The following is a 16120-nucleotide window of genomic DNA, read 5'->3' on the forward strand; positions in this document are numbered from 1 at the left end:
CTGTACTTAACTGTACTATATGTTGAATACATTTCTTGAAATATATATATATTCATTGTTTGATAAAGATGATCAAACCGATTGTCTCTTCTGTTGGAATTTTACAGAATGTAATGCCACTGTCTGCTGGCTTATTCAAAAGCGAACACAAAAACCCAGTCTCTCAATGTCCGCCACGTCTCCACGTCCAGTTTCTGACTCATGTGCTTTGGAGCAGAGTGCCAAACCACTTCTTGAAGGTTGATGTGTCTCGGATCAGTGAACGTCAAGGCTGGATGATACAGTGCCTGAATCCTTTGCAGTTCATGGCCCTTCATATTCCTGAAGAAAACAGGTTGATATTTGTGTGTTGTAGTGCATCATCAGAGTTAGGTTGGGATTATGAAGCTAGACATGTAATAAAATTTCTATAAGAAAAGCCCAGGATCTCCTTTATATTTATAACACATGGAAGTAAAGGCAGTATGTTTTCATTTAGCTAATATTAAAAATTAATCTTATTTTTCAATGTTTTAAAATCTGCCTCCTTTGATTGTCTTTCCAACTTCTCCTAGTTTCTCTCCAAACTCTTAAAGAGTATATGAAAGAGAGTATATGAAGAGAAACTCTTTTAAGAGTTTTGAATGAAAACTAAAGGAACTCTGTCTATAAAATAATAAAGACAATCTGTAAGATAGGCAAAAATCTGTTTTTGTAGAGTTTTTTTTAAGATTTGTGGCCAATGTAATTATTCCATTACTTTAATTTACCTAAATTTAGTTTAAACAATTGTGATTTCTTTGTTACATAAAAGTCTCAGTGTTTTGCCAGTGCCAAAACGGAAAATACCACTAAAAAATTAGGTAAGAATTCTAAACAAAGACCACCCCCGAACCCTGTGCGAGTGAACTGGTTAGTCTGTTGCCATTTTGCAACCTCAGATCTAAAAAACAAGAAATGATGTAAATATGTAAACTTATGCTTGTTTTAAAACCTTGATTTTTCAGTTATCCAAGTTCTGGTTTGTAGTATGAGTATTCTGTGTTAAGTAAATAGTTTTGATCTTTCCCCACTGAAAGTAATTGAAGGTCTACATTAGGGGTGAATTGAATAAATTCCTGATTGAACTTTCTTATTAGTCCTTGATTCTTAGGCTGGCAGAGTTTCTCACATGAAAGCTGAAATATGGAAAAAGCCCATCCCTAGAACTGATATTATGCCAATGTTATCCTTAAGGCCAATTCTGAATTCCTTCCTTCACTTAAGTAAGTTTTGGCACTGATATGGAATTTACTGTATTTTTTTTTTTTTCCTCTGCAGAACAATTGATATTTTAGAGCTGACAGAACAAGAAGAATTGCTGAAATTTCACTACCATACTCTCCGATTATATTCAGCTGTTTGTGCTTTAGGCAATAACCGTGTGGCCCATGCTATGTGTAGCCATGTGGATGAATCTCAGCTCCTATACGCTATTGAGAATAAATATATGCCAGGATTATTACGTGCAGGATATTATGACTTACTCATTGACATCCATCTCAATACCTATGCAACTGCCAGGTTAATGATGAATAATGAATTTATAGTTCCAATGACAGATGAGACCAAGAGTATTACTTTGTTTCCTGATGAAAACAAAAAACATGGCCTCCCTGGTATAGGACTTAGCACTTCATTAAGGCCAAGAATGCAGTTCTCCTCTCCCAGTTTTGTAAGCATTAGCAGTGAATGCTTTCAGTTCAGTCCTGAATTCCCTCTGGAAATCTTAAAGGCCAAAACCATAGAGATGCTAACTGAAGCTGTTCAGGAGGGCAGCCTCCATGTCAGAGATCCAGTTGGAGGTTCTACAGAATTTCTGTTTGTCCCTCTCATCAAGCTCTTTTATACCCTCCTAATTATGGGAATCTTCCACAACGGAGATCTAAAACACATCTTGCAGTTGATTGAGCCCCGGGTTTTCAAAGAAGCAATGAGCCAGGAGGATGAAATTGACTTCTCTGAGAAGGAGCTGAGTTCAGATGAGCTCAAATCAGAAGAAGGAGAGGAAGAAACCAGAGGAGAGCAAGTGCCAAAGGAAGGACTCCTTCAGATGAAACTTCCAGAACCTGTTAAATTACAGGTAACAATCCTGCTGTGATAGTGATTGCTCCCATTTCTTTGCAGATCCTTTTTTCTTCACTTGGTAATTTCTCTTTCAAGCAATAAAGAATTTTGGCATTAGTTAAACAGAGAAGTAATTTCCTTACAGGAAACAAGATTTAGTGTCTTCCTGATGATATAAACTTGTTCACCATAGATCAAACAACTGTTGTTTCATTAAACTGAATTACTTTCTCAATGACATTAGCAAGGAATTATTAATTTTTATGAATCCAAACAGAAAAGAAGTTCCCTAGAAGCAAGGAGGGAATCCATTCTCTTACAATTTTAATGAAGGTCTTACCTGTTATGTGCCTGAGCCACATAAATCTCTTGAGGATGCCAGATATTCCTGGTGTAGAATTACTTCACATGTAGTAAATGATAGCATTAAAGACTTCAAGCAATCCATCCTTATTTGCATAATATACAGAAGATATTTCTTAGCTTGCCAACTCTGCATTCTCTTACGATACTGTTTTCTCAGATGTGTCATCTGCTCCAGTACCTGTGTGACTGCCAAGTACGACACCGAATAGAAGCCATTGTAGCATTTTCTGATGATTTTGTGGCCAAGCTTCAAGAGAATCAACGCTTCCGGTACAATGAAGTGATGCAGGCTTTGAACATGTCTGCTGCCCTGACAGCTAGAAAAACAAAAGAATTTCGATCCCCACCTCAGGAGCAGGTACAGGAGAATTTATTTTTTATTGTGCTCTATGTGTGGCAGAGTTCTGTTTGATTTCAACTGTTTTTCCTTTTGGACATCAGTGTCATTTGCCTTTCCTTTGTATTCTTTAAGATTAACATGCTACTGAACTTTAAAGATGATAAAAATGATTGTCCTTGCCCTGAAGAAATTAGAGATCAACTCCTGGATTTCCATGAAGACCTAATGACACACTGTGGTAGGTCTTGTTACTGAATATTTTACTTTTTTTAATTATTTTAGCTTTAGAAGCAGTTTTTCTAAATAATTTTACATAACACCAACTCAGTAGTGTATAGATTAACACTATGTCAATTATAAATGCTATCATTTATACAAGATATACAAGTTACTCAGCTTGTAGTCAAAACTAAGGGAATGTTCTTATCCTCATCTCTGGTCAGACTTGAAGGGAATGCAGTATATTTTGCATCATGAGGGAAAAGGGTTCTTTTTTTCACCCATACAGCTCTGTAGAAATTTCTTTGGGCTTATGTACTGCATAATGCTGTAGCTTACTTGTTATTCCAGAGGTTCTTCTGCCTATTCCCTCTCCCTTGCGTAGACTTGCTGTATCAAGTTTGCTATGGCCATGTTAACCACAATATAACATAGTATTAGTAGCTGATACTTCTCAGACATGAATGAAGATATAGAAGTTTATTGAAACAGACTAATAATGAAAAGGAACAGTTAAATTTCTGTGGGTTTGATTTCTTCACTTTAGTTAATAAAAAACAGTTAAATTCTATGTCATATTAAAAAGTGAAATATAGTAACAATTTAAATAGAAAAATACCAATAAAAAATGAAGCACCAAATGTGTATTTTAAATGTCGAGCTCATACCCATGACTACTGCGACTTCAGTTATAGAGTAGTTTTGCTCGGAATGCAAGTTTACCTTTTGCATTGCGGACTTTGTTGTTTTCCGGTTTGAAGGATACTCATCCCTTCATTTTAATTCAGTACACTATTTTAAAGAAATAAGTAAAAGAGACGCTTAGCAGGCAGCATGAGCAGACAAGCAGCTGAACTTTCACATCTTGTCCCATTAGCTAGGAGTATCTACTGCAGGGATGTGTGATAATATTTTTTGAACTACTACTCTGGTCAAGGAAGGAGCTTGGGGCAGGAGGATCTCTGCACTTTTCCTCCTGAACGGTATTCCTTATTAATCCCAGTTTAACTCAAAATAACAGATTTAATTATTTAATTCACCTCCTTGAAATATCCAAATAAATAAAACCATGCCATCAATACCTGACTTTCTTTCTTGGTAGAGTAACCACAGTTAATATCCCTGTATATCACAAGTCTGTTTGGTTAGATTGGTCCATCTCAAAGATATTTCTGTTACCTTAATAAATCTGTTACTATTTTAGTATCAAACATCACAGAAGGTCTTTAATGCAGACTCCTACTCAAAGCGTAGTCAATGCTGAACTCAGACCTGGTTTCTCAGTGATATTTGCACTTGGGTCATTAAGCTTCTAAGCACAAAGATTCCACAATGTCTTTGAGCAACATGTTGCAGGGCTTGAGTGTTCTAATGGTAATTTTTTTTTTTATTTTTTTCCTTATGTCAGTTTGGAACCCTGCCTTGAGCTAGTGATCATGTTTCTGCTAACAGGGGTTATTTTCAGCTCTCCTTGCTGTTAGAGTGAACTGCTGACTAATGTGTAGGTTGCTGTCCAATAGGACCCCCAAAGTTCTTTTCTGTAAAGGTGGTTTTTTAACCATTTCATGCCTAGCCTGCATTGTCACTGGTCTGTCCAAATTGTAAAACTCTGCCTTTGTCCTTGCTAAACTTCCAGCCCATTCCTCTACCCCCTTGAGCTTCCTGTTCTTGAGTGTGTTTTCTGCTTTGTATCATCCACAAACTTGATGAAGGTGCGTTATGTCACCTCAAAGGAAATATTTTTTATTTAAAATGAAAAAGGGGGGGGGGGGGGGGGGGGGGAGAAAAATTCAAAGTAAACTGTCAGTTGACAGGAAACTAAGATGAAATAAAGAGTTTACAAATAACATTTGAAAGGAAAAGAGGCTTTATCTTTCTCTTTGATTTTTTCCATTTTTCTTTTGTCTCTTACCATCATTCTCTGTTCAAATTATTTGGTCTAGTTTTATTTTTGGAGGTTTTATGTTGTTCTTTATGGGGAAACAGTAATTTACATAATCTACAAGTAGAAAATTAATTTTGTGGGTCAGAGGATGCATTACAGGAAAGCAGAATTAATTACTATATGTATTCAAAATACGGCTATTGAAAAACAGGTAAAACAATTAGACATTCTAAGTCCTGTGTTTATTTGATTAGCCAGCCACCATTTGAGGATTCACACTCACTCTCAAATGGCTGAGACACAATTATATTGGCAGTTTGCCAATCAGGAAAAAACAACTAGAGCTCAGGGAACAGCATAAGTGTGGGAAAACAGGCATTTCATTTAATATCAGAGCATCTCTGTGTTCTAATTGCTAACATTTCAGTGTCTTTACTGTTAATTAGTTTGGTTGAAGAAACTGCCATCCAAACCATTTTGTTAGATGATTTAGTGTAAAATATGAAGCTACTGGTGATCCTTGTTTAGTTGAGCGTCAATTACTCTCTCAGGACAAAATATAATAAAATAACTTTCAATGGTAGTAGAGCTGTACTTAATACAAAAACTCAGACAATTAAAACCAGATGCAATAAATTGAGAAGAATGATGTAATGGTATGAAAAAACATCCAATAAAATGCGTAATTGCTAAAGAACTCCCCACAAACCTCTTAACTTTAGAACTTGTATTGGAAACTAGACCTGGAGATCCTGGTGGACAAGGTGAACATGAGCAGAATGGGCCCTTGTGGCAGAGAAAGCCAACAGCTGGGCTCACCAGTATGAGAGAGACATAGACACACAAGTGAGTCTAGGGAGAGGCCATCAAAGATGATTTCATTCTTCAAGCATCTGTTGTACAAGGAGAGACTGAGAAGGCTCTGATTATTTAACTTGGAGAGAAAGCTCATGGAGGGATTGTATTGATGCATATAAATACCTGTTGGGCAGGGGGACTAAAGAAGGCTGAGACAGACTTTCCTCAGAGGTGCCTAATGACAGCATAAGAGACTATGGGCACAAACTGAAATACAGGAAATTCTACAGTTTCTTTTTTTCTTTTTTTTTTAACTGTAGGGGTGACAGAACTCAAGAACATGTTGCCCAGAGTGGTTGTGGAGTCTCCACCTTAGGAGATACTCAAAACCCAACTGGACGTGGTCCTGAGCAACCTGCTTTAGTTGAACCTGCTTTGAGCAGGGAGGCTGAACTAGATGATCTCTAAAGTGTTATTCCAACCTCAGCTATTCAGTGATGCTATAAAGCTTCACATGCATTTTTTAAAAAAATTTATAGCTTGTTAGAGGAGTATCATGAAAGGGCCACTTTATTGTGAAAGTGGCTGCTTTCTTCTGACTGGTCACTAGAAAGTATAGTTCTTTCACTTCTATGATATGTTTTACCTAAAAATTTCCTAGCCTTTACTGATTGTTTTTGTTTGGGTTTTTTTTAACTATCAGCTGAACTGTACTGTGTCAGTAGGGATGATGTCTATGTGTCTGAGCTACATATGTCCAAAACACAGGCGTCAATCAACATTAACATGGAAACAGGCTTACAGTGAGAGTTGAACACAGAAATATAATTAGTATATATTTTATGTATAATAATACACTATTTATACAATAAATTAATCGGATTACATGATCCTTATATGCCATTTCCTGCCTTGCACAAATACCTGATCTATACTTGTTCCAAGCTGCTGGTTAAGCATATCCCATATCAAACTCTTGTACTTCTGACAGAGCAGAACAACATAGTTCAGTTTGATTATATTTGTACATACAAGATATAAAAGATGTCTGTAACTTGTTTAATTTTATTCTTTTACTATTTAGTGTATAATTTTATTTCAGGAATTGAACTAGATGAAGATGGAACCTTGGATGGAAACAGTGATTTAACTATTAGGGGTCGCCTCCTATACCTTATGGAGAAAGTTACATATCTGAAGAAGAAGCAAGCTGAGAAGCCAGTTGATGATGATGCTAAGACATCCTGTAAGCAAAATTAGATCAGTTTAATGTATCCAAACTCCAAAAGACAAAAAAAGCAGGGGAGGAAGTTCCTTGCATATTTTCAGCCAAAACAAGGTAGATTTTTAGCAAAACATCTGTGTGCCTTAAAGTTTATAGCTCTGACTCAAAACAAGCTCAGATGGAATTTTCATGATAGGTAGATTTGTTTCCCGGTGGGATGTAGTGGAAAATTTCTACTGGCTTTTTCACCCTTGATCATTCTTCAAGTCATATTTTTTCCAGTATGTTTCTCGCTTTTTGTAGAATTAGTGCAGATTTAATAATTGTAGTGAGGTCCAGGTTATGAAAACTCGCTCATAAAATCAGCTGCAGCAGCTTCAAATCAGTATTTGCATGAAGATTGCTAAATTAAAGAAGACTGTGCAATTAGACTGTAATTTGCAAAGCTGTACTTAGAAGAAGCCTCCCCATCCAACCTAAAATTCAAGATGAGGTGACTGTGATTGTTGCTCTGTCATTTTTCTATAACTTTCTGTCTTTCCATCTTGATAAGAATCATTGCCAGTGGCACCCAAGTTCTGTACTTGGTGCCAACCAATTATGGAATTTTATTTATTTTTTTTACTTCTCAATGCTGATTTTGTTTTCATAATTTATTTTTTTTTTTTTGCCTTTATTATGGTGGGTGGAACTTTCAAATGTCTTAAGCTTTGATGCTGCTACCCTACTAGCAGGAATGAATTTCTGGGTACAGAGTTTAGGTGTTCTGACTTTGGTAGAAAGCTTGGTTTCCGTCACTGACTACACAGAATTCCTAGGGAGACTGGCCTTTCAACTTCATTGCTTTAATTTAAGTGCCTAAAGTCATGGGATGGGAAGATTTACCAAGAATACTTATAATGAGATGGTTTCTTAGCTTCCAGTTATTAGTGTTAGTGTAGTGTTCTATAAGTAGAAGAAATATTTTTTATCCTCCTAAAAGTGTGCCTTCTAGCTTTGCAGTTTATAACTGTTATTTCAATTATCAGGCAGTGATAATTAGAGGCTAGATCTGTGAAGAATGTGATGATGAATCCTACAGTTTCTTTTTTTTTTTCTTGTAGTAAGCTTAAAGCTCTACAAAATCTAATTCTCTCTGTTATGACAGTAGAAAGAAAGTATTATATTAAATTAATTCAACAGTATTATGGTGGATAGGCTGCTTGGGTTCTCCATTGCAAGCGAGGTAACACCCAGACCCACAGGTAGGTGGGATGCAGCATTGCAGTTACCAAAACAGGAGCAAAATGAGACCTTGCCCATGTGATTCTTCACAAAAAACAAAGGAAACACACTGTTGTGTCCCTCCTCATTATTAATTTCAGTCCTCCTAAAATATCAGCCCAAACACATTTTATCCTTTTACTTATTTTAAAGTGCTTTTATTCTAAAAAAATACTATGCTGTATGACAATGGAAACACCAAGTATTTGGACAGTATTATTCCTATTTTTTTCCCTTATATTGTATTTGTGCACATCTTAGCACAAATTTTCATCTGTGTTCAACATTCTTTTTTCTGTAAACTTCTGTTCCTTCAGTATCTTTCTTTAAGTATTATTACTTTTTTGTTTGTTTATTTATTTGAATTTAGCCTGAAATTGCATCTGGTTTGCTCCACGATCATGTTACTGTCTCAACACATAGATTTCTAATTTGAAGAAAAGATTTTTTTATGTTTAGTCTGTATCAGCCACCTTCTTCAACATCAGGATATTTATTAGTCAGTTTATTGAACTTCAGGAGGGATTATCAAATTTCCCTTGTCAAACCTTTGCCATTATCTGCTTGACATGAAATAAATTGATTAGTTACATAAATACTAAAGGTGAAGTCCTCTAGTGTGTAACTATTGAGGAGTCTCAAGAGGATCCAGAATTGATCTGACAGAGTCTTGCAAACCTGAGTGGAAGTTCCCCAACATGGTGAAAAGAATATTAAGTGTCTTTATCACATACTTTGTCTTGACTTTTAGTTCATGAGTAATTTTTTCAAACAGTAGTCTCAAATCTTAACTGACATTATATAGCTTGTCTAATTTAACATATGACTTTTCTAGATCTCAAGTAATAAAATTTTCAATGAGAGTACCAGATGCAGGTTTCTCACTTTATTTATATATATATATATATTAATATATATATATTAATATATATGATTTAATATAATATTTAATATATTAAAATATATTATACATTTTTATAATATGTATATAATTTATAGAGACTGAATTCAAAATATGCAAATGCTGATTTGCTATTTATTTGACTGGAGTCTCTTCATTTCTGTTTCTTTTGAAGGCTTTTGTTTTTGGCAGAGGACTAAGTTAAATTATTCGGTTCTATAAATTATAAAGTTTTGAGTGGATACAGAGCTCATACATGTAAATAAATAATACAGCATTTGTGTGTGCTACCAGTATATTTTTTCCAGTCTAACTTCATAATATACAAGAAAAATCCTCAGACCTAAATTCCTAGAAAAATCATGAAAGTAATATGTAGAAATAAATCTGATGACTTTGTGAGCATCTTGTATTTCTTCATAATTTTTTGTTATTCGATTTATTTTCTGTGTTTTAATTTTAAATATAAGCTGTTGACATTTCTGCCTCTCCTGAGTGATTTTATTTTTCTTTGATAGTCTGCTAAAGAAATAGCAAGAAAAAGGTGCTTCTTAGGAATTGAATTAATCCCCATCCATGTTGCATAATGGGTTCTGAGGGGCCACCAGGAGAGAGATGAGCAATTAATGGTAATTTTGTTATTTATGTATTTTCTTCACAGCTACTCTTCAGCAGTTGATTTCAGACACAATGGTACGCTGGGCCCAGGAATCAGTGATAGAAGATCCGGAGTTAGTAAGGGCCATGTTTGTATTGCTACATCGCCAATATGATGGTATTGGTGGCCTGGTTCGAGCTCTGCCAAAGACCTACACCATAAATAGCGTGTCTGTGGAAGACACAATCAACCTTCTGGCATCCCTCGGCCAAATCCGTTCCTTGCTTAGTGTCAGAATGGGCAAGGAGGAAGAGAAACTTATGATTCGTGGATTAGGGTAAATAACTGGAGTGCAACATCTCTTTATTTACAGATATTTGTTATTATTTGCTGTATGGTTATGGCCAAGCATATACATGATGTTTCAATGTGAATAGTCTATGTAAGGTGTAAATGCAGATACTGGTGTTTGTTGTGTGGTACTTTCAGTTCTAAGGTACAGCCTGTGCAGCTTTATGGGTATCATTTTCGGAGAGAAATGACATTGGTAAGACTTCTTGTGAGAAAGGTTGAAAACCTGTATGTAATGTTTCGTGGTACCACAAACTATATTTTATTACCATATTTTAAATAGTTTGGCTGTGTAGAATCCTATCAAGAATACTGTCCATTTTATGTGAATGCAGTGACTGGTAACTGTTGACACATACAATTCCACCCAGCAGTCAGCTAATGGAATTGTGTCTACATGTGTATTGTACATATGTCATCTTTTTATTGCACTGAGTGTAGTTGGTACTTTTTGAACTATGAAGTAGTTCACCCAGTCATATTTCTCCTAATTATAAGATGAATAGTAGTGAAATACAGCCTAATAAGGAGTACAGTTGGAGAAAACAGTAAAAAAATCGTGATCACCTCTACTACCAAAGAATCTGGGGTTTTTTTCCCACTTTTTTCAAGGAAATGTTACCATCTGAGAGATGTCTGGTGAGATTAAACATCAATTGTGATCTGCTAGAAATCCCCAATCAGTGAAGAGCAATGACAACCAAAGATAGCATTATATAGTGAATGCCAGGAATGCAAGGACAAGTGTTTGTTGTGCAGAATACCTTTTTCTTTCTTTCTGAGCTTACTTAAAATCCTCAAATATCCAAATAACACCTATACATAATTCTGTAGTGGCATTATGAACAGTGCGTACTTCTTAGCCTGCCAGCAGGTCCCATCAATGTTCCCTGGTTTTTGCAATGTCCAAGGTACTCATGCTAAGGTTTTGGCAAAAGGGCAAGTCCGTCATCTGCCAAGACACCCAACATACTGGTATTTCTGAATCACCCTTTGTACTTCGAATTTGAGTTGTTACATTTCACTTGAGCTAATAAGGTCTAAAATGAGTGAGTAATTACTAGATTCTGGCATTGTGTCTAGAAAAAAACCCAGTCTCAGAGGGGTTTTCATGTTCTGCTTTCTTTTTGTTCTTTTAAATTTCTTTCCTCAACATTTTCTGCTATGAATTAACAGCTAAGGTTTTGTGATTCTGGTTTAAATTTAACAAAGTTTTTGGTGATATGGGAAAGTCTCATGTAATGAAGAAAGTACTTTCTGTTAAGCTAGTGTTTTCACTGCCTGTTCCTATCACTCTTCTTGGTACCTTCTATCATAGTCTTGTTTATCTTGTAGGTTACCCAGCTGTGCCATTTGTACCTTTTATAGCCTAACCTGGGCTTCAGCACCCATTTAGAAATGCCAGATTTTTTGCTGTGAGTGGGCAGTATTTCTTTGTTTCAGCTGAGAAACGAAAGTGTCATTCATTCCTGCTTAAAACCCCAGTTTTCTCAGAAGTGCTGTTAAGCTTTTTCTCTTAAGTAAGACATTTCATAACGCATCCCACATTTAAACAGAACACAGAACATGGATGTGCTTTCCAAAGTAGTGTGAATATAGCTGGCCAGCCCCTGAGGTGACATTTTGACTTTCTGTGCTGTATTTCTGTAAAAGAAAGCTGCTGTAGACAAGTAAGAGTTTAGAATGACTTGGTAGATCGATACCGTCGAGGTCTTTTTCCCCAGCATGAAGCATTAGTGCAGAAATGAGATGTGGTACGGATAGCTTTTGGAGGCAGGGCCTGCCCTCTATCATCTCTGATACAAAGTCCGATGGTAGGCTGTGGAGGAAAAAGATTAGCTAATCTTTCTGGGAGTCAAAACCCCTGATACTGTCACCTGCATCAGACATACTGCATGCATTCTGTGGCATGACTGATGGTTGTGGATTTGTAGCTTTGAGAGTGATGGAACAGTCGTCTTCATGTCTCATCTTTTATAAAGCTGAAATTTTCTTTGCATGATTGCAGGAGTTTTAGGTCAGAAAAGAAGACTGCTATAAAATGCACAATGAAATTTGAATGGTTGTCGACAGTACTTTATATAGTGGCTTGCTCTAGTACTTTTCTCTCTCGTGACCTGATTGCTTTCACATCTATGGGTTGTGTGTGGTTTCAAGACTAATTACAGTTTTTAGAAATGTAATTATTTTTTAAACCAGACATTACTATTGGACATATCTACATAAAATATTGACATTATAATCTTCAGGACTGATTTTAAAGTGTGTAAATCTGTTCTGCTGAAATATGCAGGAGAGAAGAGTTCTTTTGAGCAGTAACTCATAAATTAAAGCTAGTATTTATGCAGCTTCTGTTTCTGGTGCTTGGAGGATAGCTGGATATACATTGTCTTTCCCCTAGAACTGTTTTTTCTTGGTTTTGATGGCAGATGTCAAATGTCTTATGGTTGAAATATTCTGAAAAGAATGCTTTGTCAAAACTATTGATTAGTTGAATTTAAAATTTAAGCTAATATAGCAGTTTTGATCATGCTCTTGTCAGAAAATACTTTTAGATCTGCAATGGAATTTCTAACAAAAATAGAAGAGCATCCTACTCTGGTGTAATGAAGAAGTGATAAGGGCAATAACTATAATATGGGAAAAGAAAGATCAGGTTCTTCCACAATGTGCATAGAAAAATAGACAATCAGCAACCTGAAAAGTCCCTGAGGTAATTTTTCACCTCAGACAGGGAAATTGCATAGGACGCAGCTTTGCAAATAACATAATAGGTGAACTATTGGTCCATAACATTTTAATCCAATTTTTTATTTTGTTTTCCTGTAGAGACATCATGAATAATAAAGTATTTTACCAACATCCAAATCTCATGAGAGCTTTAGGCATGCATGAAACTGTCATGGAAGTGATGGTAAATGTGCTTGGTGGAGGAGAATCCAAGGTAAAGCAATTCACTGTTAGAAGACAGAGAGTTTAGAATATAGCTGTTCAAAGCTTTATCCTGTAAGGCACTGAGCAGTCACTGGAGGTACCGAGACCATAACCTTTCACTGATTTCCATTAGTACAATAGTTGACTAAGTTTTTAGAAGAATCTGTCCTTTGATTCTGGAGGAAAATATGGTTAGCATTGTAATTTCAGATGCTTTAATAAACCCCCCCTACAAATAGCGTTTTATATGCTTGCTTGATTTTAAAGGGGAGATTATTTAGAAACTAATGAAAAATTGATGCAGTATTACTCCGTGAATCTGACCATTCACAGTCTTTTATGTTTGAATGTAGAATCTATGGGTGATCCCAGTTCTTTTGCAAGCTTATACCTTGATCTTTGGGGCTAAAGGAGTGATTTACTTGCTGAGAAAGCCCTGTTGATTCCAGGGTGAAACCTAAACAGTTAACTTCATGCCATTGCAATGAATACAATGCATAAATATTAGTGTGTTAAAGGGCTGTTACATAAATGATCTTTTGCAAGTTTTATGCCTGTTCCAGAGGTTTAGCTTCAGTCTGTTTTTATTTGCTTCTTAGGAAATCACTTTTCCAAAGATGGTGGCAAACTGCTGTCGTTTCCTGTGTTATTTTTGCCGCATCAGCAGGCAGAATCAAAAAGCTATGTTTGATCATCTTAGCTATTTATTAGAAAACAGCAGTGTTGGCCTTGGTAAGTAATCAGCATGTGGCTTTTATAATTCTAAACCAAAACAAAAATTGTTAAAATTTTCTGCTGATTTATGTATATGTAAAACTATCTGTTTTTCTGCATCCCTCTGTTTTGGTTGAAGTTTCTCCTTTACCCAGTGCAAAAATATCTTAATTAACTGTATTCCTAACTCCAAACACACCCCTGACAGTAGCATTGAGGTAATTTAATATACGCTTTTTGTATGTGCCTGGACCTTGAGAGAGTTGGTGTTTAGTTGTGCATTTTAAGGAACAGATTAGAATCGTGATTGTGACATAGAAAATCATAAATAAGTGTTAACAGCATTTCATTAGGGCTTACTTCTCACTGCTTAAGTTTACTCCGCTGCACTTTCTTCTGTAGTGTGTTCAGTACACACCTATGGCAGTGGGAGAAACTCAGAGCTTATTTGCTTGGGTATGCATGTATAGATGGCCAGAAATGAACCTTAAAATTTTCTTAAAATGCTAACCTTTCTTTCTAGGCTGAAGTGTTATAGAGGAGGTACATTTATCCTTTATTTAATTTAGTACTTGTAATTGAGAATATATAATTATTTAGAAACATCATAGTATTTTTTTTTCATGATCACAAATTCCTTATTAATATATAGGTACAGTACAGAAGCATAAGCTAAAAATCTTTTTGGACAGAAAGTGCTCAAATCAAATGCTTTTGAAGTGTTATTATGAAAACCTTAACTTTTTCTAACGCTATAATGACTGCCATTTTTTAAAGAAATAACATATAATCTTATATTTTAAAGCTTAAAAATATTTTCTGTTTCAATACATTTCACAAAATGTCAGTGATTTAGATACAAAATTTCTGCTACCTTTTCCTCAGAGCAAAGTTGTGTCAGGAAAATTAGAAAGAATGAGATCTTAAAACAAAGTATGTGATGACAATAGGAATGTATAAGGAAAGCTGTTTCTAACTTGAACATCTACACTGTATGTTGATTTCATATCAGTGTGAAATTTCATGCAAGTGCATGATGATTTATTATAAACTGAGTAGTATAAATGATATGCTTGTAATCATGTGCTAACTAATGACAAAATGTTGTATTTAAAAAAAATGTTCATTTATATGGTATGAATTTGGGTTTTATTAAGTTGGTGTTGAAACTAAATGTTATTTTAACAGCCTCTCCTTCTATGCGAGGATCAACTCCTTTAGATGTTGCAGCAGCTTCTGTGATGGATAACAATGAACTTGCATTAGCTTTAAGGGAGCCTGATCTGGAGAAGGTTGGTAGCTTCTTTATAAAACTTTTTTTTTTTTTTTTTTCCCTGTAGAGAGGGCAAGATTCCTGTTTCCTGGGAAGATTATAAGAATTGCGCGGGAGTTTTAGGTACCTTTCAAAGGAAGGGTATCAGGATCTGATTGTTTGTTCTTTCTACTGGTGGTCTGGATAGTTAAACTGAGTTTATGGTTATTACATACACGGGTGTAACCAAAAGGAATTGCCTCAAGGGCAGCTCTTGCTTTAAGAATAGTGGAGTCCATACCCAACAGAACTTCAATGCTGAAATCTTTCTTTGCTTTTCCGTCTTGATGGTGATATGCAGTGGTGGCATAATGCAATAGGGAATACAAGAAGCCTTGTGACAATTTTTTAAAATATATGACAGATTTTCATAGAGATATCTATCTATATCTATCTGTATTTTTTCCTAACATTTAAACCTGCTTCAGAAAAGATTGAAGGAATTGGGATTAATTAGATTGAAGAATACAAAACTCAAGAGAGCATGTGACGATTGTGTGGAATATATAAATTACTGCTGCAAGAAGGAATAGAATGATGGTTGTGATGTCAGTAGTGGATAAGAAAGGCAGCTTAAATAATGGAAAGAGAGATGCAGGATAGACATTAAAAAATGCTTTCTAATGAAAAGTGAGAGTGGAATACATTGTCCAATTTCATATGAAAGCGTCTGTCAGGAGTAATATAAGCATAGATGATCCTTTCCTGGAATAGGAAGATGGACCATGTCTGTTTAAAAGGACATTTTCAGACTTACTGTTCTTAAAAATGCTCAACAAAAAGAAGCTGTCTGAACAGGTTAAAGGCTATGCTTAAAATTCTAATAATTCAGAAAGGAGAGGGAAAACTGAAAACTAATATTGAGACTATAGGGTTGAATTACAGGGAGTGTTACTGCTGTGTGTTTAAAAAGAAAGGAAGAAAAAAGTCAAATGAAACAGAAAGGTTAAAATTAGAGAGTAGACCTGTGAGTTAAATTAGAAGATGTGATTTCAAATATGGATAGTGTGTAGTTGCGGAATATTAGAAAACTGAATCATTTGTAATGCTCAGGATTGCAAGAGAAATGAGATACTGAGAGCAAAGTGGTGATTTAGAGAGAGGGAAAATGGAATTGAGATAAGTAAGG

General features: G+C 35.5%; 1 protein-coding gene across 4 annotated transcripts in view; it reads left to right on the forward strand.

Annotated features, from left to right (window-relative positions):
• RYR2 (ryanodine receptor 2) overlaps window positions 1–16120 on the forward strand; it is a 434547-nt gene that overhangs the window by 283047 nt on the left and 135380 nt on the right. For all 4 annotated transcript variants that reach the window (XM_055714670.1, XM_055714672.1, XM_055714671.1 and 1 more), the window contains exons 34-42: window positions 108–334; window positions 1300–2101; window positions 2609–2809; window positions 2924–3029; window positions 6796–6939; window positions 9744–10017; window positions 12861–12975; window positions 13565–13697; window positions 14868–14971. In XM_055714670.1, the coding sequence (XP_055570645.1) occupies window positions 108–334; window positions 1300–2101; window positions 2609–2809; window positions 2924–3029; window positions 6796–6939; window positions 9744–10017; window positions 12861–12975; window positions 13565–13697; window positions 14868–14971 (2106 nt within the window). The remainder of the gene's footprint in view (window positions 1–107; window positions 335–1299; window positions 2102–2608; window positions 2810–2923; window positions 3030–6795; window positions 6940–9743; window positions 10018–12860; window positions 12976–13564; window positions 13698–14867; window positions 14972–16120) is intronic.

The sequence above is a fragment of the Falco cherrug genome, chromosome 6 (genome assembly GCF_023634085.1).
Source record: "Falco cherrug isolate bFalChe1 chromosome 6, bFalChe1.pri, whole genome shotgun sequence".
In the NCBI taxonomy this organism is placed as follows: Eukaryota; Metazoa; Chordata; class Aves; order Falconiformes; family Falconidae; genus Falco; species Falco cherrug.